Here is a 17,467-nt window from a genome sequence, read left to right as displayed (position 1 = left end):
AAGTAACTTGTGAAGCAGGAACTGACAGAATAAGAACAGAAGAGTTTCTTAAACATTTGTAGTCCTTGCACTCCTCTCCCACTTGAACCCAGAGAATATCCAGAGGTGTTGACATAAATCCACTGAAGTTAACAGGAGGACATTGGGAAGGCTCAGGTACTATGCAGTACACTCCCCTGACGAAAACAGAGCAACACGCCAATAGGTTGGATTAGGTTCTGCTTCCACTGAAGTCATTAGGAGTGTTACCATTTGCTTCAGTGGGAGCAGAATTAGTAACTCTAAGTTCAAACAGGTGCCTTGAACCATGGTTTTATTTTTAAATGTTGCTGTTGAGATGTTTTCCTTTTTTGACAGGTCTTTTTGGTTGGCCATTTGGTACGTGCATGTTCAGATTTAATATATAAACACAGATGCATACTGCACACAAGCATAATATGTATACCTCTTTGGAGAACGTTATGGCTTTGGTGATTTTAAGTCATATCAAAAAGCACGTTTCTCTACAAAAATATGCAGGGGCCACCCTGCTTGCCAGCCTTCAGTATGGATACTGTTATTAGGGTCTTGAGCTGCAAGATTTGAGCAACTCTAAGGTACTGCTTGCCAGCACTTAGAACTAGCTTGCTGAGAAAAAAACCAAGCTTCCAAGTGAACCTAGCATTTAGAAAGCCAGAACTTTACTCAATTACTGTTATTTACATTATTAGCCTACCAATTTGGGAAAATTGGAGTTAAGAACAAGGCAGCCTATTTTTATTTTCTTCCGAGTTAAACCATTCTCTTGCACATTTCCCTTGGTATAGAGCATGTTCCTGGGAAATGGGAAGCCAGGTTTCAAACAGGTGATGCAGCAATTTTCATTTGCAGCTACAGTCCTTGGTGTTTCAGTGATTTGTACTCTTGGATACCTCTCCACACCTTAAAAGTGAGCTTCTGCACTGTGCTTCTTGTATCCTACTTGACTGTGCACCTATAACCTTACAGAAGTCATCAGCCGCCCTCTGGCCTGGCCTCGTGACTTGTGCAGAATGGAGACCTTCTCTTTGGGTTGTAGCATGTGTAAGAGGAGGTCTATGTGCTCAGGGTTCCTTGCACAGCAAACAAATCCTGTTTTGGAAATACTGGCCAGGGTAGAGAGAGAAATTTATGGGGTGATGGCTTTTTTCTTGGTCTCCTCTTACTTTTTCCAACAGGATCATTCTTTCATTGTGATTCCCCTAAAAAGCATTGTTTTGGTATAGGCCCTGAATGACAAGTTTGAATATCAAAATTTCACAGAAGACTTTTTAAGCAACTACCAAAACAATAAAATCAAAAGATAAACAGTCCTTTGTGCAGAGATAATATTGGGGTTAAAAAAAAAAGGAAAAGAGAGTGATAGAAAGAAAGAAGGAAAGAAAGAAAGGAAGGAAGGAGAAAACAAGTGTATTGCTCAGATTGGTTACCTTAAGAATAATTTCTAATGTAAAGATACTAGTGAAGACATAGTCTGCATTGCCTAGGATCTGAAAAATAAGCACAATCGGGTTAGTGGTACCGAGCGTGACCCAGGAACAAACAGGCGTGTGTGTTAGCAACAGATAGTGGCAGAAAACTAGTAAGCTTGTGAACAAGTAATGGTAGAGAAGATGGGCACTTTACCTTCAGAGCAATTTCAATGGTGAAAATGACAGTAAAAACTATATCAAAATAAAAGAGAATCTGTAAAAACAAAAGGGAATAGGAGCAGGGAGGGTAGATCAGTGACTGATCACTTGAATGGGAAATCACAGTTCAAAATCAAATACATATGCCTTTTAACAAGGGAACAAGGAGGACTATATAGGAAATGGTTTTGTAACAATGTCCTGTTGAATGCAGTGAAGGTCCTGCTTGTTCTGTGCCTCTCGCAAAGGAAGAAAAGCAAACTGCAAATTCATGCAGTTCATTCTAGCTCTTTTTTTTCTCTGTCCTGATTTTCCCTGGATTAGGATGAATAACAAAGACTCTGCCAATTGAACGGGATCCCAGCTCTTGTATTGCAACCATAATTTGGTCATGTGCTAAAGATGCCTAACTTAAATCTTGCATCTTACTATTGGCATTCTGGATAACAGGCAAGCTGAAATGCTCATCATTCCCATTAACTTAGACCTGGTGATGTGGATACCGGTGGCATACATAACAGACCACAAAAAGCGTCCCTAGAGTGCCACAGAAGACAACAGCAAGTCTGGAAGTGTAAAGCGATTTTGAAAGTAACAGCGTCAATGACAGAAACGTCTTTCTCTGCTGATCAATTGACATCCCACAAAAGCAAATGGGAACTTTCTCATTGACTAATGGGACCAGAATTGAACTCTCTTTGTTTCCAATGTATTCCAATATCCCAAGCCATTTTTGTGTTCTCTTCATCACAAATGGTGAAAATCAAAAGTATCATGCCCTTGGATTACTGTTGTTTTAGCTTAACCAAGTTCTAAACCGGAAGGCCAATATACGGAAGCTGCATAAAACTGATCATTTGTGAAATATAAATCTTTACTGCTAAAACGCTAATAAACATACAGTAGTAAACTACCCTCTCCCATCCCACAGGTGTTTATTGTATCTCAATGCCCATACCTTAACTCAGATTTATAGGTGGTTAGGTTATTACAGCTTGATATGCCATGGGCAGTGGGGTAGCTACTGCAAACTACAGGATTATTTTAGATTGCACTATTTAAGCATGATCTGAATCTGGACTAATTTGCAGACATTGAATGTCAAACGGGGGGATGTATCGCTTACTGCGACTCTGTAACTTAAAATTCTTCTGGTCACTGCTGAATTTTTGACCCCAAGTTGTTCTCACTTCTTCAAGGATGTCTCAGGCTCTATCAGTTTTTGCAACTTAGAGAATTAAAAAAGGGCCATTTCAAGGATAGACAGATCTCAATTGCATCCTATATTAATGTACACACATTATAACTGGAAATGTCCCCTTGCATTGCTGCCTTGTAGGTTCTGACATTTGGTTATTATATCAATGGAATAATTTTATAATCAACGGGCCAGATTCATGGGTCCTCTCAGGCCGCTTTGCGTGACTCCACCAACATAAAGCAGTCATAAACTTGATTAAAGTGGGTGATTAAGCTGTACCTGCAGCTGCTTTACATCACCAGAGCACTGAAAAGCAGCTAGAGCATACTGGTGAATCTGGCCCCAAAGCTACAGCTAGTAAAGACGTCCGTTATAGATGAAATCATGCCTAATGAAAATGATCACTGCTCCACCTGTGCAGGCACTACCAATTATCAGCACACATATTTATTTTTATCTAAATATGAATTTACTCTAGAATATATTAAAATGAATGAGCACCTTGCCAAGGTGCAAACAGGAGAATATTGTCAGCACATAAAGTCTTAAGACTTGCTTGGGCTTTAAAGGCTATTTGATCAGACTGGGGAGGCACTTCCAAAAACTTGCTGCCTGAGCCCTGTGTGACACAAGAAAGATGCAGCCACTAGCCCGCCCCAGGAAAAGAAGCAGTGTCCAAGCCTCTTTGCTAGCCCATGCTGGAGGTTGTTCTCTCTGTTCCTGTCCTGGGACAGTTTGTGTCAACAGCAGCACTAGTCGACATGAGTCCTTGTGCACAGGTTAAAGCCTGATTATGTTGTTCCAGAGTGAAGGTAGAGGCAGTTAGATTGCTTTCAGCTTGCTTGCTTTCTTTCCCTCCCAGGCCTCTGTGTGGGCACAGGGCAGGACGCAATCTTACTGTTCTATTGTCAAAGTGTAAAGGCAGACCACATTTGCAACCCAAACATCTTGTCAGTGTCCCCTTGTATGATACATTTTAAACATCTGTACCTGCAAAAATTAAACACAGATTTTCATCCAATATCAGTGGCTTCAAATACACAAAACAACACTTTGCCCCAAACCTTCAGCTCTTTTATCCAGGACAACCAGCTTTGACTACTTTTTTTCTCATTTAAATCTCTCTGCTACAGATTCTGCAGTGGCTTCTGTGGCATGTCGGAAGCCCATGTGCCAGCTGACATCATGCTGCAGTGCTAATACATATTGACATACATTTATGCCTACATGGTGGGCACACTCAGCCATGCACAAGTGGGTCATTGGTGGCACAGGTTTGACTGTACTATTTAGTCATTCAGGACAAAATGCAAAGCAACTCTGAGATAAGCTCAGGAATAAACCTCCATTAACACCTTCTCTGCATTCACTTATGTGCTTAAATGCATGCTCAGGCCAGGATATTTCAGGGAGGTAGACCACTGAGTGTTAAATTAAGGTTTTATTATTGAACAACAACAAAAAATTGTCCCACTCTTTAAGCCTAGCAAGCTCTTCCAGCATAAAGGCACCAAAATACCACTGCAGACAGCAGGGATCAGAAGTCTCACATATGACTGCTGACTCTTCTTATTTCTGCAATGACCCCAGATTAATGGAAACAATCACTGGCAAAATTAAGGGAGCACTGAACATTTCAAAAGGCTAATAAGAATGGTCAGGAAAGAAGGCAAGAATGTATCTCCATGCTGAATGCCTTCCTCTCCTTCCCCCAGGCTGGTGAGGAGAGGAACATAGCACATTTTCTGACGATTATCTCAAATCTAATGATAGCTTTGCAGCTTGCGTTCAAATAGCTTGATTCTGACTTTGATGACACCAGTTTCCCTCAGAGTGACTGCATCAAACTCAAGAATGTTACTCCTGATTTGCACCATGTGAACAAAGTGAAAATCAGGCCCTGGGCTTTTTAGTTCACAAGAAAGCATGTGGCAGGAGAACAAATGTTCCAAAGGGAACCTGCAAATCCGCTGAATTAGAATTATCTGTATCCCAATCAATGTTTCTACAGACCATATCTAATGTCTTAATCCCAGGGAACAAAAATTTTGCTTCAGCCTTCTGTCCTTCCTTCCCCTACACACACTTCTGAAATGAACTAGAGGCCAAATTCTGCAGTGATTCGTGTTCCCTGCAAAACCCAGTGATTTCACACACAGCCTATAAAAGGCACAAATCAGGGAAAAGAGTCACTCCCCAAGCCTCTGATGCAGTCTTTTCTGCCTTTCCTGGCTTCAACTCATGATCTGCTTGTACTACACTTCTAATACACAGCAAGGGAAGCAGGATGGGAAGCATACTTGGTTCCTAAAGGAGAGGTGTCGAACAGGGTCCTCAGCTGCCAGGGAGATGCTGCTGAGCAAGATGAAAAATAGGATCAGGTTGGTGAAAATGTTATCGTTAACGATTCGATGGCAGTGGACGCGAAACCTGCAAGAGAGAGAGGAAAGGCACAACTTTATCTTTCAGAGAACAGCAAGACCTGGGAAACATTCCTCCCTCCTCTTTTGCCAGCAGGACTGGCCCTGGAGGATTGTTCTGCAGAGCAGCTTCCCTCTGCCCCAGCAGCAGGCAGAACGATGGGCCCAGGCAGCTGTGCTTGGCCCTGCTGGGCGCTGGGCAGCCTTGGCTCTCCACGGATGCAGTGATGCACACAGAGTGATCAGCTGCCTGCAGGACTCACGCTTTGTGCGTTTGAATAGAGAACAGTCACCCCCTCCTGACAGAGCCTTTTGTGATTTAGATGTGGTCTGAAACCTGCCAACCCAGAATTATATCCCTTGCTTTCATTCACAGAACCATTTCCTATTCATTTAGGGTGAAAAGCAGCAGAAACAGGCTTTGAGGTGGCCAATGTCTTTCTGAGCTGGGTCTGGAGTGTCACTGAGCAGGAGCTATGGGGGATCTACCTTGCTAACAGGGCACAGATCTGGCCAAATGGATATAGGGCAGGCTGGCGTCTGCTAAACATCACCCTAATAAAGCGCCTGGTGCTCTTAGTGGGAAACTAGCAAGTAAAGAAGTAGCAGTCTCTCATCAAACAGCAGCATGCTTACTGGAGACCACTATAGCACCTTCCATATGTTGGTATCAGGATAGAAGAACTTAAACCTCGTAACAGTCCTATGCATAATTCTAGAGGCACTTCATTAATCTATTTCGCTTTACTTTTGGCTGTTAAGCCTCTAAGCCACTATTATAGCAATTTTACAGATGATTGCAGAGGTTAATTTACTTCTTCAACAAGTGACAGTGGGTGGGTGGCAAAGCTGGCATTAGAATCCATTGAGTCCCAATCATCACCAGTCCCTCCCTGTTGCACATATCCAAGGAGGAGTGGCACAAGCCCTGCTGTGGAAAGACTGGCTCTGAATTTAGCTCTGCTTTTACAGCCCTGCCTTACTTTGGGGCTGTGTTTGGAGGCCAAGTCCACAAGGGAGATCTTGGGATACATGGTAGTGGGCAGCAAGCTCATTTCTGCATGCTTGGAAAGATGTATTCCCCTGTGTCTTATCTCTGCCCTCCACTCACAGTACTGGTCTCACAGATCCATGTTGTAAAGACAGGTGGGGCAATGTGAAGCCACATTGCAGGAGCCAAAGGGAAGAGTGTGAGAGAAGAACTATTCTTCTCAGCCTCCCCTCAGAGCTATGGAATATCATCCTCCTCCTCCCTTTTCTTGTATGCTCGTTCTTGACACGTAGGAATGAGCAGAGACACATGAACTCCCTACTGGGAGTGGATTTTGAGCAGCCATTAGGACAGGAAGCTCCTACCTCATGCTTGACTGATTGCATGATTGCTCGCTTGCAATTTGGACCTGAATATGTTGGGGAATTCCAATTATTGACTTGCCTCCAAGTCCCTTATTTCTGAAGCTTTCATGGTTTGTGTCTTCAATCAGCCTTGCAGGTGCCATGAACTCCCATTGAATATTGTCAGGGGGCTCCCTACAGTTGTGCTTTCATGAGGATTTCATGCCAGGGCCTTTAAAGAAGAGACTGGTCAAAGAAGGTCTCTGATATGAACTGCTGAAAGGGAGCTCTGCACCACAGAACCTTTGGGGCCCAGCGTGGAAGGGGTACCTGCTCTCCACCTCCTTGTTCCAGCTAAGCGGTCTCTTAAATACCTGTTGTTAGGACTGAAGATGAAAAAAGCACTGGCATCAGGCATGGGCACAGCCTTTTCCTTGAGGTGCAGCTCAGACATTGGGCGAGGTCGAGGGCCGACAGGCATCTCAGGTTCTTCCTCATCTTCCTCTGCTGTAAGAAGCATTTTTGTCTTTTAATGCAAAACACAACCCGTTCTGGAGTGCTGGGGCACTTGACTCTGTCATAACTAGTGCTAAAAACTAAGAATCATTGGAATAGGATGATGAAAGCTTGAGGTTCCTTGTCCACTTCCCTTCTCCAAGGCAGCATCCGCTACCCAGTGCTCGCCCTGGCAGACATTGAACTAGTCTCTCAGTAAAACCATTACTGCTGGTAAACCCACAATATCCTCACAACAGTATCCTCAGCTGTTTCACTGTCCCTTTTGCAAAAAAAGCTTCTTCTAACGACTGTCTTGAATCTTTCTTGCTGTGGTCTAAATTCATTATCTATTCTCTTATTTTCCATGGATACAGAAAACAGAAAATTCCCTTCCTCTTGCAGAAGGCTTTGACATACTTGAGGACCATTATTATGCCTCTGTGAGGATTTCTGGTTCCTAGAGCAAAACAACAACAGTCTTCCCTGAGGTGCTCTGTTCCCTAGGTTTCTGATCATTCTTGCTACTTTCCTCCAGGTAATCTGCAGGATTAACCTGCAGTTGAAGTTCTACTGGTGCAGTGGAGAGCTGGATTACTTATTATAGCTTATAATACTATCCTCCTGTTTAAATGTCCTTCATAGGCACTTCTTTTCATTACACTCTGGCATTAATTTGCCATCAGTTTCTGATTTGTGCAAAGCACAGATTATTTACCACAGAACGACTGCCTAGCCTGTCACTCCCTGCTTTGCATTTGTGCTGCTGACTATTCCCAAGAGTGGCACTTTGAACTCATCCTTATTGAACTGCATCTTATTTTCTTCAGACCCTTCCTCCAGTTTATCAAGATCTGTTTTTCTCTTCTTTGTAGGGCTCTCCATGGAGCCACTGCCACATGTGGGATTGTGTCTGGATAAGCACATGTATGCCTCAGCAAACATGGAGCATGGCCACTTTGACTTACATCAGTCAGAAATTCTTAAAATTGTCCCCTTTCATAATTCAGTGGGGGAAAGATTGAAAGGGTGGGAACAAGGCTGAGACTCTCTAACCTGATGCCTATGGAGCAAATCTCCAGACACTGTGCAGATCAGTGAGCACCCTCAAGGAAAAAAACAGAGATGTGGGCTAAGTGGTATGTGAAAGACAACCTTCCACCTTTGAGGATTTCTTCTACCTGCTGAAGTCAGATGCTGTTTTGTAAATGACATGATAGGATTTTGCTATTTTAAAGATCCCAATCCTCCCACTTAATCAGCAAGACAGGAAAAAATATTTTAAGGAAGGAGCCTGACAGGTTAGATGCAACTTATTCATCTTCCAGCCAATGCAAAGGAGAAAACTCTAGTTAAAAGGTTTATCCTGAGTTCATAAAGTGAGATAAGTTCCAGGAAGAGCCTGTTCCTTTAGGGGCAGGTCCTGTACTTTATCTGGTAATGGACACATCAGAAAGAACAGATGATTCAGCACAGATCCTAATCTAGCTGTTGGAGACAGGAGAAAAGTGGCCTTTTCAATGCATGCCATTATTGCATGCAAATGGGATTCTTTCTTTACACTTCTAGCAGCAAGAGTTCAGCTCAAATTCACTTGATAGATTTTTGGATAGATGTTTGAGCTGGTACATAGAGCTTGTACTTTTTCAGCTGGTCTATTTTTTAACAGCTCAATTTTATGTTGCAATATACTTTATAATACTCTTTTTACAGGCTTTATTAGTTAAAGAAACATTATTTCAGAAGCGCTTTTGTGCATAGTACTTGTAAAATTGGTGTTAATGTTAATGCTCATATTTATATAATATTATAATACTTTGCACTTGCACCTTTTATCTACAGTTTTGAGAGTGGGCTGACAATGAATGAGGTAAGCAAATTCTTTTTCTTCTTTAACAGTCCAGAATACCGATGCCTATGATCACGTAGGGTATTTGAGAGCTTTTACTTAAGAAGACTAGTATTCTGTGTCCCTGTTCTGTGCCTTCACTATTAGATCACTCTTTTTCTTTTACTTGGAGGAATGCTTAAAAAAACACTTTCAAATGGGTACAGAACACCTCAGAAAAATGGACTCTTAGCAGAAGGATCAGCCCCATGAAGACCATAAAGAACATTGTTCCTCTTCTCTTTTTCTTGTGTCTGCCAACCACATACCTTCAGACCAGAAAACACGTTCAGTTCCTCAGCCATAGATAAAGAATAATGTTCTAAATATTTTTCATTTAAAGTAGGGTCTAAGGCACCAAAGAAAGGAAACACTGAGTCCCAAATACGTGAAGAATAACATGATTACAGCCTCAGCTCAGGTCACTACCTAAGCTATCTACCTACATATAAAAACAGTATGTGGCACAGTTGCCAGTATTCATAGAAGCAAAGGTCAACAGGGTATTCACAGATGGGCTAGGCAGCACATCAGCTGCAATCCAACACTTGTTCTTTGACTGTTTTCTATACCTAAGGTATATTCGTGTTTAAAAAGTGACTGTTCACTAGAAGCTTGCCACGAAATCATAAAGAAACATGACTCAGAGCTGTCAAGTTCAGATCTAGGTTTGAACTCTCCTAAAGTTGAAGGAAATTCAAATCTGGGACTGTAATCTTGAATTATGCTTCAGTAGAATGGTGATGTCCTTTGGTTGTGAGGCCATAAGCACACACAGGCTACAATGCAGCATCAGTGAGAAATTCGATGATGAGGATTTTTTTTTTTGACTATACAAAGACCAGAACTCTTGTGTAAGGACATTGCTTTGCTTCAAGCTCCCATGAATCACCCCAAGCTTTTACCTTCATCTGACGTTCTGAATTCTTTGTCTGTTTTTGTACTAGACTGCAAGACTAGCTCCCTGTCTTCCTATAATAAACATATCATTATAATAATCCTTCTAATGTACACAAATCTCTGGAAGAACTAGTTTCTCCTTCGAACAAAGAGGATAGGTGATCTGATGAGCTGCAAGCACACAGTATTCTGGGGGCTAAGAGCAACACTGCATAGCAAATAGAGTCAGAAGAAGTTATTGCGAAAACTGGTTGAGGCAGTGTAAACAAATAGGAGGTTGAGCGAGCTTAGGTTGAAAGAATAAAGGGAAAACAAATGAAGTAACTCAAATTGTTTCTGAACACTGGGTTAGAGTGAAGGATGCTTTCAGAGGCTGGAATGGTACACAGTCATGGAAAGGTCTCAGGCATTAACAGCGTAAATCAAAACCAGAAAATAGGTAGAACCAGCTGACTGCATCTAAGAAGCAGTAAGATGCTTCACTCAAAGCACAGCTGAAATGGATCCACATGCAAGCGGGCAAGAAAAGGTGTGTTCCCAGATGGGCCGTATATGGCTGCACAGCATCTCCTGTACCCCAGCTGGATTGATCAGCAATCAGCAGAAGGATTCTGGACTGGTCAGATGGCCACAAGGGAACTGGACAGGGATACATATGGAGATTGGGAAATTCTTGCTTGCTAATGCCGGGGAAAGCCTTAGGGCCTTGTTCCCCAAAACTGACTACACAAGGCAGATGTGACATGCCACATCAGCTATGAGAGGGCCTTGGTGTTTCTGAGCTTTATACAGCAGAAGGGAATAGATAACCATGGTAAATCTGATGTAACAAGGGATTTACAAAACTTGACTGCATCTGAGCCTTATGGTTGATATGCATGAACTCTGAAAGAAGTGGTCAGGTAGTTTTGCAAGCTGTTAGAGATCAACTTCACTCTTCACAAAGAACTGATAAACAATTCAGGGAACAGACTAAAGACTCACACAAACCCCTTAGCAACTGGCAATGTGTGTCCAAGTAAGTGCCTGTGCCTATAGAGGTGCTGGGAAGATTAAAGCCGGAGTGATCTGCCCAAGGCAATGTTAAAACAGTATTGCATGGTGTTGGAATCACACTCCTGATAAATGGGCTATGAATATGGATGAATAAAATTATAGCAAATGCGGGAATTTTTTGTACTGAAAATCAAATGCAATTAAAGTTTTCCTTTTTGCTTGTCTGAAACCCTTGTCCATCGATTCAAAATGAACTACTGTGTCTTTTTTTATGCTATCACATCAACCTATTATCAGACATTTATTAGGAATCATGGAATAGATGAGAATGTGGCTTTTACATATTACAGCCTGTTACATAATCATAGAAACATAGAAAAGCAGAGCAGAAAAGGATCACAAAAGGCCCTCTGGTTCGTGCCTCTGCTAAGCCAGGATCAGCTAATTATTATGTCTAAGTCTTTCTGGCAGATATTTTATTGACCTGTTCTTAACAACATTCAGTAATGCTGGGCTTCCACAACCATATTCACGACCTTTTCTAGCCTCACCATTAGAAAATTCTCCCCTGGTGTGAATCTTAAATCTGTTACTTCTTCATAATTGAGATAATTCCCCTCCTACCTGTAACAGGCTTTTATGCATTTGAAGATGTTTCTCCTGCCTTTCCTAGCTCAAATGAACACAATTCTTTCAATCTTAGTTCTTACTTCCTACTAGCATTATTTTCACCATGCTCTTCTACAGTCCAATTCAGCCCCACTTCTCCTAAGCAGAGCACCCAAAATGAGATATGATATCCCAGCTGAGATCTTATCAATGGTGAGCAGAATAAGACAATTGCTTTGCTTTGGTTAGCTTTCACCGGCCCATTAGAAGAAACCCATAACTGGACTAAAGGGTCATGTTTTCACTGTTTGCAAATCTCACTACTCGCTTGCCTTTTGAAAGACAGCAAAATGTTGTTGGCACCTGTTGAGTTTGTGATCACAAGATTCAGATTCTTTTCTCAAGGACTGTTACCTAACTAACTGTCACCTAAGATCCTTTATTTGTGAGTTGTTTATTCCTGTCTATGTGTAGAGCCTGGCACTTTCAATTTTATTTAGTCCATTTATCCAGTTCCTCAAGAGCTCTTTGAATTCTAATGTTGCCCTCCAGCATGCTTCCTGTCCTTCCTAGCTTCATGTCATCTGCAAATGTAATAAGCATATTTCCTCTTCCATCATTCAGGTCATTAACAATGAACTGAACTGAACTCGGGACAGGCCCTTGGGTTGTAGAACCTCACTTGGGCCATCACTACGCTCCACATAAAGGGTCTGACCAATTTCTCTCCCAATCATCTAGACCATGTTTTTCTAGCCAGCTTATGAAAATGTTATGAGAGACAGTCAGAAGCCTTAGCAAAACTAAAGAATATGACATCTACTTATTTTCTCCTGTCTACAAGTCTTGCTAGCCCCTTTTAGAAGAAAATAAGGGTGGTTTGACATGATTTGTTCTTGGCAAATCTATGTTGGCTGCTAGTCATCTCCTTATCTTGCAGTCATATAGTTTGTTTAATCATCTGTTCCAACACTTTTCCAAGAATGGAAATGAACCAACTAGCTTACAATTCTTCTGCTCCAATCCCACCCCCCATTCAGGATGTCTCAAAGAAAAACTGCTCTAAGTTCTGAGATTTCTTCAACCAATCTTTTAAGTATTTGAGAATCAAGTTAACTAGGTCCAGCTGACTTGAAAAGTAGCCTAACTAATGCTCTAGCTTGTTTTTTCCAATTCTAGGCTGAGATTTTATGCCTTTATAATTATGTTAATAAGTCACACTGTCTTTTTTGATCAGACAGAAGTGCAAAAAGGCATTCAGCACTTTGCCTTTCATGAGTATCTGTTGTGAGTCTCCCCTGACCACTGAAAAAATAGACTGAAAACAAAGTCTATATTTTCATATACAGAGATTTGTATATGATTTGGTTCTCTGTAAACCTCTGTATTTCCAAATACAGAGCTTTACAGAGAGCCAAATCAAATATGACTAATCAGTATGTGGACTGCAAAGGACCAAGTCCACACCTGTGCAAACACAGGCGAGCACATCATCCTGTCCCGTCATGAAAATATTACATGTTCAGCATACCTGCTACCACAATTTGGCTTTATGTGCATTAGCAACTGGAGCTTCTCTTTGCCAAATCAGGGATAAGAGGAAGAAGATATATACCTGGTGCTTCTGTTGTGGGATATGGGCTCTTTTCTTCATTTTCATTGGGCTGGTAATCATCTACATTGATCTGACAGAAATGGAAGGAGAAGCAGCAAAGCCTTTATCAGACAAGGCAGAAGGTTTTTGTTCCCTCAGACACCCAAACTGTTCATGCCATCACTACACAGAGAGTGCTGGCTGGCAGCAGACCTTACCTTGGTAGCAGGCGGGGATTCTCCATCAGCAGTGATCGATTTCAGCTCAATTTTCTCCTCCTTTGTCTCCTCTTCCACAGCTGTTTTTTCTATCTCCTGTTTCTTTTCAGGACTAGCAGTCCTAACAATTTTACAAGACAAAAAGCAAAGAGTTACAAAGGTGAGAAGCTGTTTCTCTTTCAGGAACCTCACGTAGTACAGCACACACCATGAGAACAATCAGCTGGCTGGCACGTCCATTCTGAGTCCAACTTACACACCAGCGGCTCCACCTTGTCCTCATCTGCTGGTGACGGCAGAGACTGCTCTAATTCTATATAGTATCCTGTTATTTTATAGCTTTCTTAATGGCATGTGTGGGTGGGTGGGTGTGCATGTGCATGTTGGGGAAGTATGTGCCTGTGTGTTTGTGCATATGCATATTCTAGGTCTGTCAGTAGAGATCTCTTTATTCACCCAATGACAAAAGCATGAACCATTTTCAACCCGTATCTTGTGGACTTCCACTAGGTTGCCTACAAAGTTTTGCCCCTCACTGCGCTCCCAGAGTCAGGGAAACATGCTGACTAGCATGCAGGATGAAGCAGAAAGATCTGCACAAGAGATCCCCTCCAAGCAGCCTGGAAGACAGTGAATAGAAATAAACAGTAAGGAGAGGTTTCCCTGCTGTTGGCAGCTGGGAATGACAGAGCTCTACATCCAGCTTGTGCCTCCTAAGAGTCTGCAGAAACACTGAAAGAACTGGCAAGAGAAGAACAGCATGTGGCATCAGAAGAGAACGAAGCTGCTGAATCTTGTTCTGGGAACGACAGTCTGAAAATATGCCTTGTGGTCCAAAGCAATCAGAAGGTAATAGGGAGATTCAAATGGGATTGTAACATTGACACCATTTCACACTCATTCTCTGCTGACGCCCTGAAAGCTCATCGGTCACCCAGACTTCCTTTCCTCTGCTCACATCATTGCAACTGTGGGGACTCCCAGCTCATGACACCTTCTTGTCCTTTGGTTTGAATTCTTTTACATAAAAATCTATACATACATAATTCCATTAATCACATATATATAATCTATACACACCCACAGAGAAGTTATGCATATATATTACATATACACACATATGTACTTGCACATATATACGTGCATTATGTGTGTAATTATACTCACAGGAATGCATGTATATGAGTGTAGGTAGGTGTATGCAAATGGAATTACCTAGCTAGCTTTTTCCTTTCTTTTTCCTCTTCCTCCTCTTTCTGTGCAGATGTTAAACTCTCGGCATCAGCAAGGTTATCCACAGCAATGGCCAAAAATACATTTAGCAGGATATCTGTTTGTGTGCTGCTTAAAGAAAATGGGCTTTGAAAACTCAGAACCACATTATACCAGAGGTTTCTTAATTGAAAATTTTTAGCAACCTGTCATCAGATGTCTTGGACTTTCCAAACTTCCATTTCACACAAACGTTCAGGATGTGCATATCCAGCATGCACAAACCTACACCTTCCATCCAAATGGTTAACACACTGTGTCGGGTTTTCAAAACTTCACAACAGAATGGCTGATATAAAGCATCTAAGTCCAGACTTACATTTTAGTTTCCGATTTCCCAAAAGAGTCTCACTTTGTACAACAAATCACACTGAATGCTTTGCATCTTTGACAGCTCAGGTCACGTTTATTAAAGCACTCATTTTCAAGAGGCTCATACCATAAGGCACCTGGGCATTCCAGTTTTAGCCTATGTATCTGAGTTGAACAACCTCATTATAGGTATTGTCACACACATGAGTGGATTTTATGGACAGCAACCAAAAAGAAATTCATTTAGTCTGGGCATTGAAGGGTTGAGCTGACAACTCTGCTGTCTTTTACCACAGAGTCCATGCATGGCCAGTCATGCCCATGCAGCTGAAGGGCAAGGAATCACAACTGTTTTCCTGTCTTGCCAGTCAGTGTTCAGATCTCGTGTTACAAATCCGAACATCAGCTTCTTTTATAAATTTCTTGAGAGTGGGTCTTATTATACCATAATAACTTTTAAGTAAACCCCAGTTCAAGGCTTACCCTGGAAATATAGTCACCCCTCTCCCTGTGTTCCAAGGTCTAATGGCTCCAAGGTCAGCCAGCATGTAGAGCTGGCTCACATTTTCCTCTGTAGTTCACAAGGAGATCCAAATTGTAGCTTTTTTAAGCTGTCAGGCAGACTGCCTCCCTCGACCTTCAGACAAGTGAAACTGCACCATCTCACTTTGAAGAGAGGGCATGCAGGTCAACTGAAATGTCAAATAACAGGGTTTGAGAGATCTGAATTATGAGGAAAGGCCAGAAGAGCTGGGCTGAGACTACAAGGTGGCTTTATAGAAGAATCAGCAAAAAAAGAAATGTCACCTCTGACACAGGAGGGCCATTTATTAGGGAAGCAGAAACTAAACATGAACAAATTTGGAGCAAACTGAGATACAGAACAGAACCATAGCTCTATGTTATATGCAAATTCCTGTGAAAAGACACTCACAGCCTAATCATGCAATGTGCTTTGTACATCCTGGGATATGTACAATGCCCTCACTTCACCTTGAAGCCAGAGAGAACTGAAGTTGCTTAACACCAGCACAGACTGGAAGATAACAGAACACACGATTTTCTGTTTGAAGAACACACAGATTGCAGTAACTGAAATGGAAAACGGTTCCTGCTAGTTTATATATGAATTAATATATGATCTCACATAAATCAATTATGTCAAACATATGTTACTTCTATTACAGCATTTGTATATAGCATACTGTAGATTATACATATTTTTATTCCACATAAGGCTTGGATGAAAGCACATGGAATATATTACTGAAAAGGCAATTAAAGAAAAATTATGCAGTAAGTATAGTAGGTACACACAGAGATTAGTTTCTGGAGAAGGCAGGAAAGAAAAACCTATGAGACAATTAAAGGGAATGAAAAATAAAAACACTAAACATGTAAAGATACTAAATAAAAGCTAGCATGCGGAACTGGAACGTAGCTGGCTCTTACAACTGTTTATATGCCTTAGCACTAGCTAAAATTAAACAAACTTGTTTAACTTTTGGCAGTGCAAAGGCAAAATTGAGACCCAGGGAAAAGGTAAAAATGCAAGGTATGAAATTCACTATTTTCTGACATAACAAAGTAGTAAAGGGTGGTTTTAAATTCAGCCCCACTTGGAGAAAAGAGTAGCATCAAAGGATACAGTTTCCACAGATGAAGAGGATGATGAAGTAAATACAGACCAACATTCCTGGAAAAGAGGGGCCGCCATAAGCCATGATCCCATCATACATCACCGAATTCCAGTCCTCCCCAGTCAGGATCTAAATGACACATTCCCACCAATAAGGGATACAGTGTTAGACCACACAGAGAATTTGAAAACCCCATTAACACAAAGATATCTACTATCCTAGAGAACACCCCTTCCCCCAGGATGGTTGGAGACCCTGGCTGTGTCCATCTAGAAAGTTAAAAAAACAAAACAAAACAAGGGGAATGCAAAGAGGGCCTGTGCTCAAAGAGTAAAAAAACCCCAGATGTCCCCTCGAAGGTGATGGCTGAAGCCAAATGGCTCTCCCAGACAACTCTGCTCAAGTCTCCCCACCTCTCACAGGCATTTCCCTCCCACACGTCTGTTGTTCCAGACAGACTGCACAACCTAGAGCACTGAAGACAGCCCTCAGCACAGCCCTCCCTGCCACTTCCCTTCACCTTGCACGTGAAATCACGATCCTGATGCTCTTGGTTGATGACTCCCAAAACTGCAGTCAGCTTAAAGGCCATTTGATTACTTTTCTGTGAGCAGATATTTGTTCCCCAGTACTGTGGGAGGGGGGAGGACAGCTGCAGGGTTGGGCTTTGGCATGCAGGTGCTGCCCTCGGACATGGCAATGGCCATTCTCTTGCCCTTCCCTGCTAAGACCTGGTGGCCTTGCTACACGCAGGGCCTTTAGCTTTGGTTCCCCACTTTGGGAGGGAATACCCCTGTGCTGGCAGCATGGCGTGGCACCTTGCTCCTGGAGCTGTTAGTCTGATGTCCAGTTTTGGGGACTGTCAGGCTGCAGGGGAAGGGTGCACGACCTGCTCTCTGTCTTGCCCCATGTAAACACAATGTGTTGGCACCACTGGG

General features: G+C 42.1%; 1 protein-coding gene across 4 annotated transcripts in view; it reads right to left on the bottom strand.

Annotated features, from left to right (window-relative positions):
* CACNA1C (calcium voltage-gated channel subunit alpha1 C) overlaps window positions 1-17,467 on the bottom strand; it is a 490,625-nt gene that overhangs the window by 83,877 nt on the left and 389,281 nt on the right. For 2 of the 4 annotated variants that reach the window (XM_059816758.1, XM_059816759.1), the window contains exons 15-22: window positions 16,538-16,658; window positions 14,521-14,635; window positions 13,306-13,426; window positions 13,109-13,178; window positions 6,980-7,112; window positions 5,151-5,280; window positions 1,645-1,704; window positions 1,449-1,508 (exon numbers count right to left, since the gene is read on the bottom strand). In XM_059816758.1, the coding sequence (XP_059672741.1) occupies window positions 1,449-1,508; window positions 1,645-1,704; window positions 5,151-5,280; window positions 6,980-7,112; window positions 13,109-13,178; window positions 13,306-13,426; window positions 14,521-14,635; window positions 16,538-16,658 (810 nt within the window). The remainder of the gene's footprint in view (window positions 1-1,448; window positions 1,509-1,644; window positions 1,705-5,150; window positions 5,281-6,979; window positions 7,113-13,108; window positions 13,179-13,305; window positions 13,427-14,520; window positions 14,636-16,537; window positions 16,659-17,467) is intronic. The other 2 variants (XM_059816760.1, XM_059816761.1) reach the window with 2 other exon arrangements.

Source organism: Gavia stellata, chromosome 4 (assembly GCF_030936135.1).
Source record: "Gavia stellata isolate bGavSte3 chromosome 4, bGavSte3.hap2, whole genome shotgun sequence".
NCBI classification, from domain to species: domain Eukaryota; kingdom Metazoa; phylum Chordata; class Aves; order Gaviiformes; family Gaviidae; genus Gavia; species Gavia stellata.
This window is presented reverse-complemented; position numbering and strand designations above follow the sequence as displayed.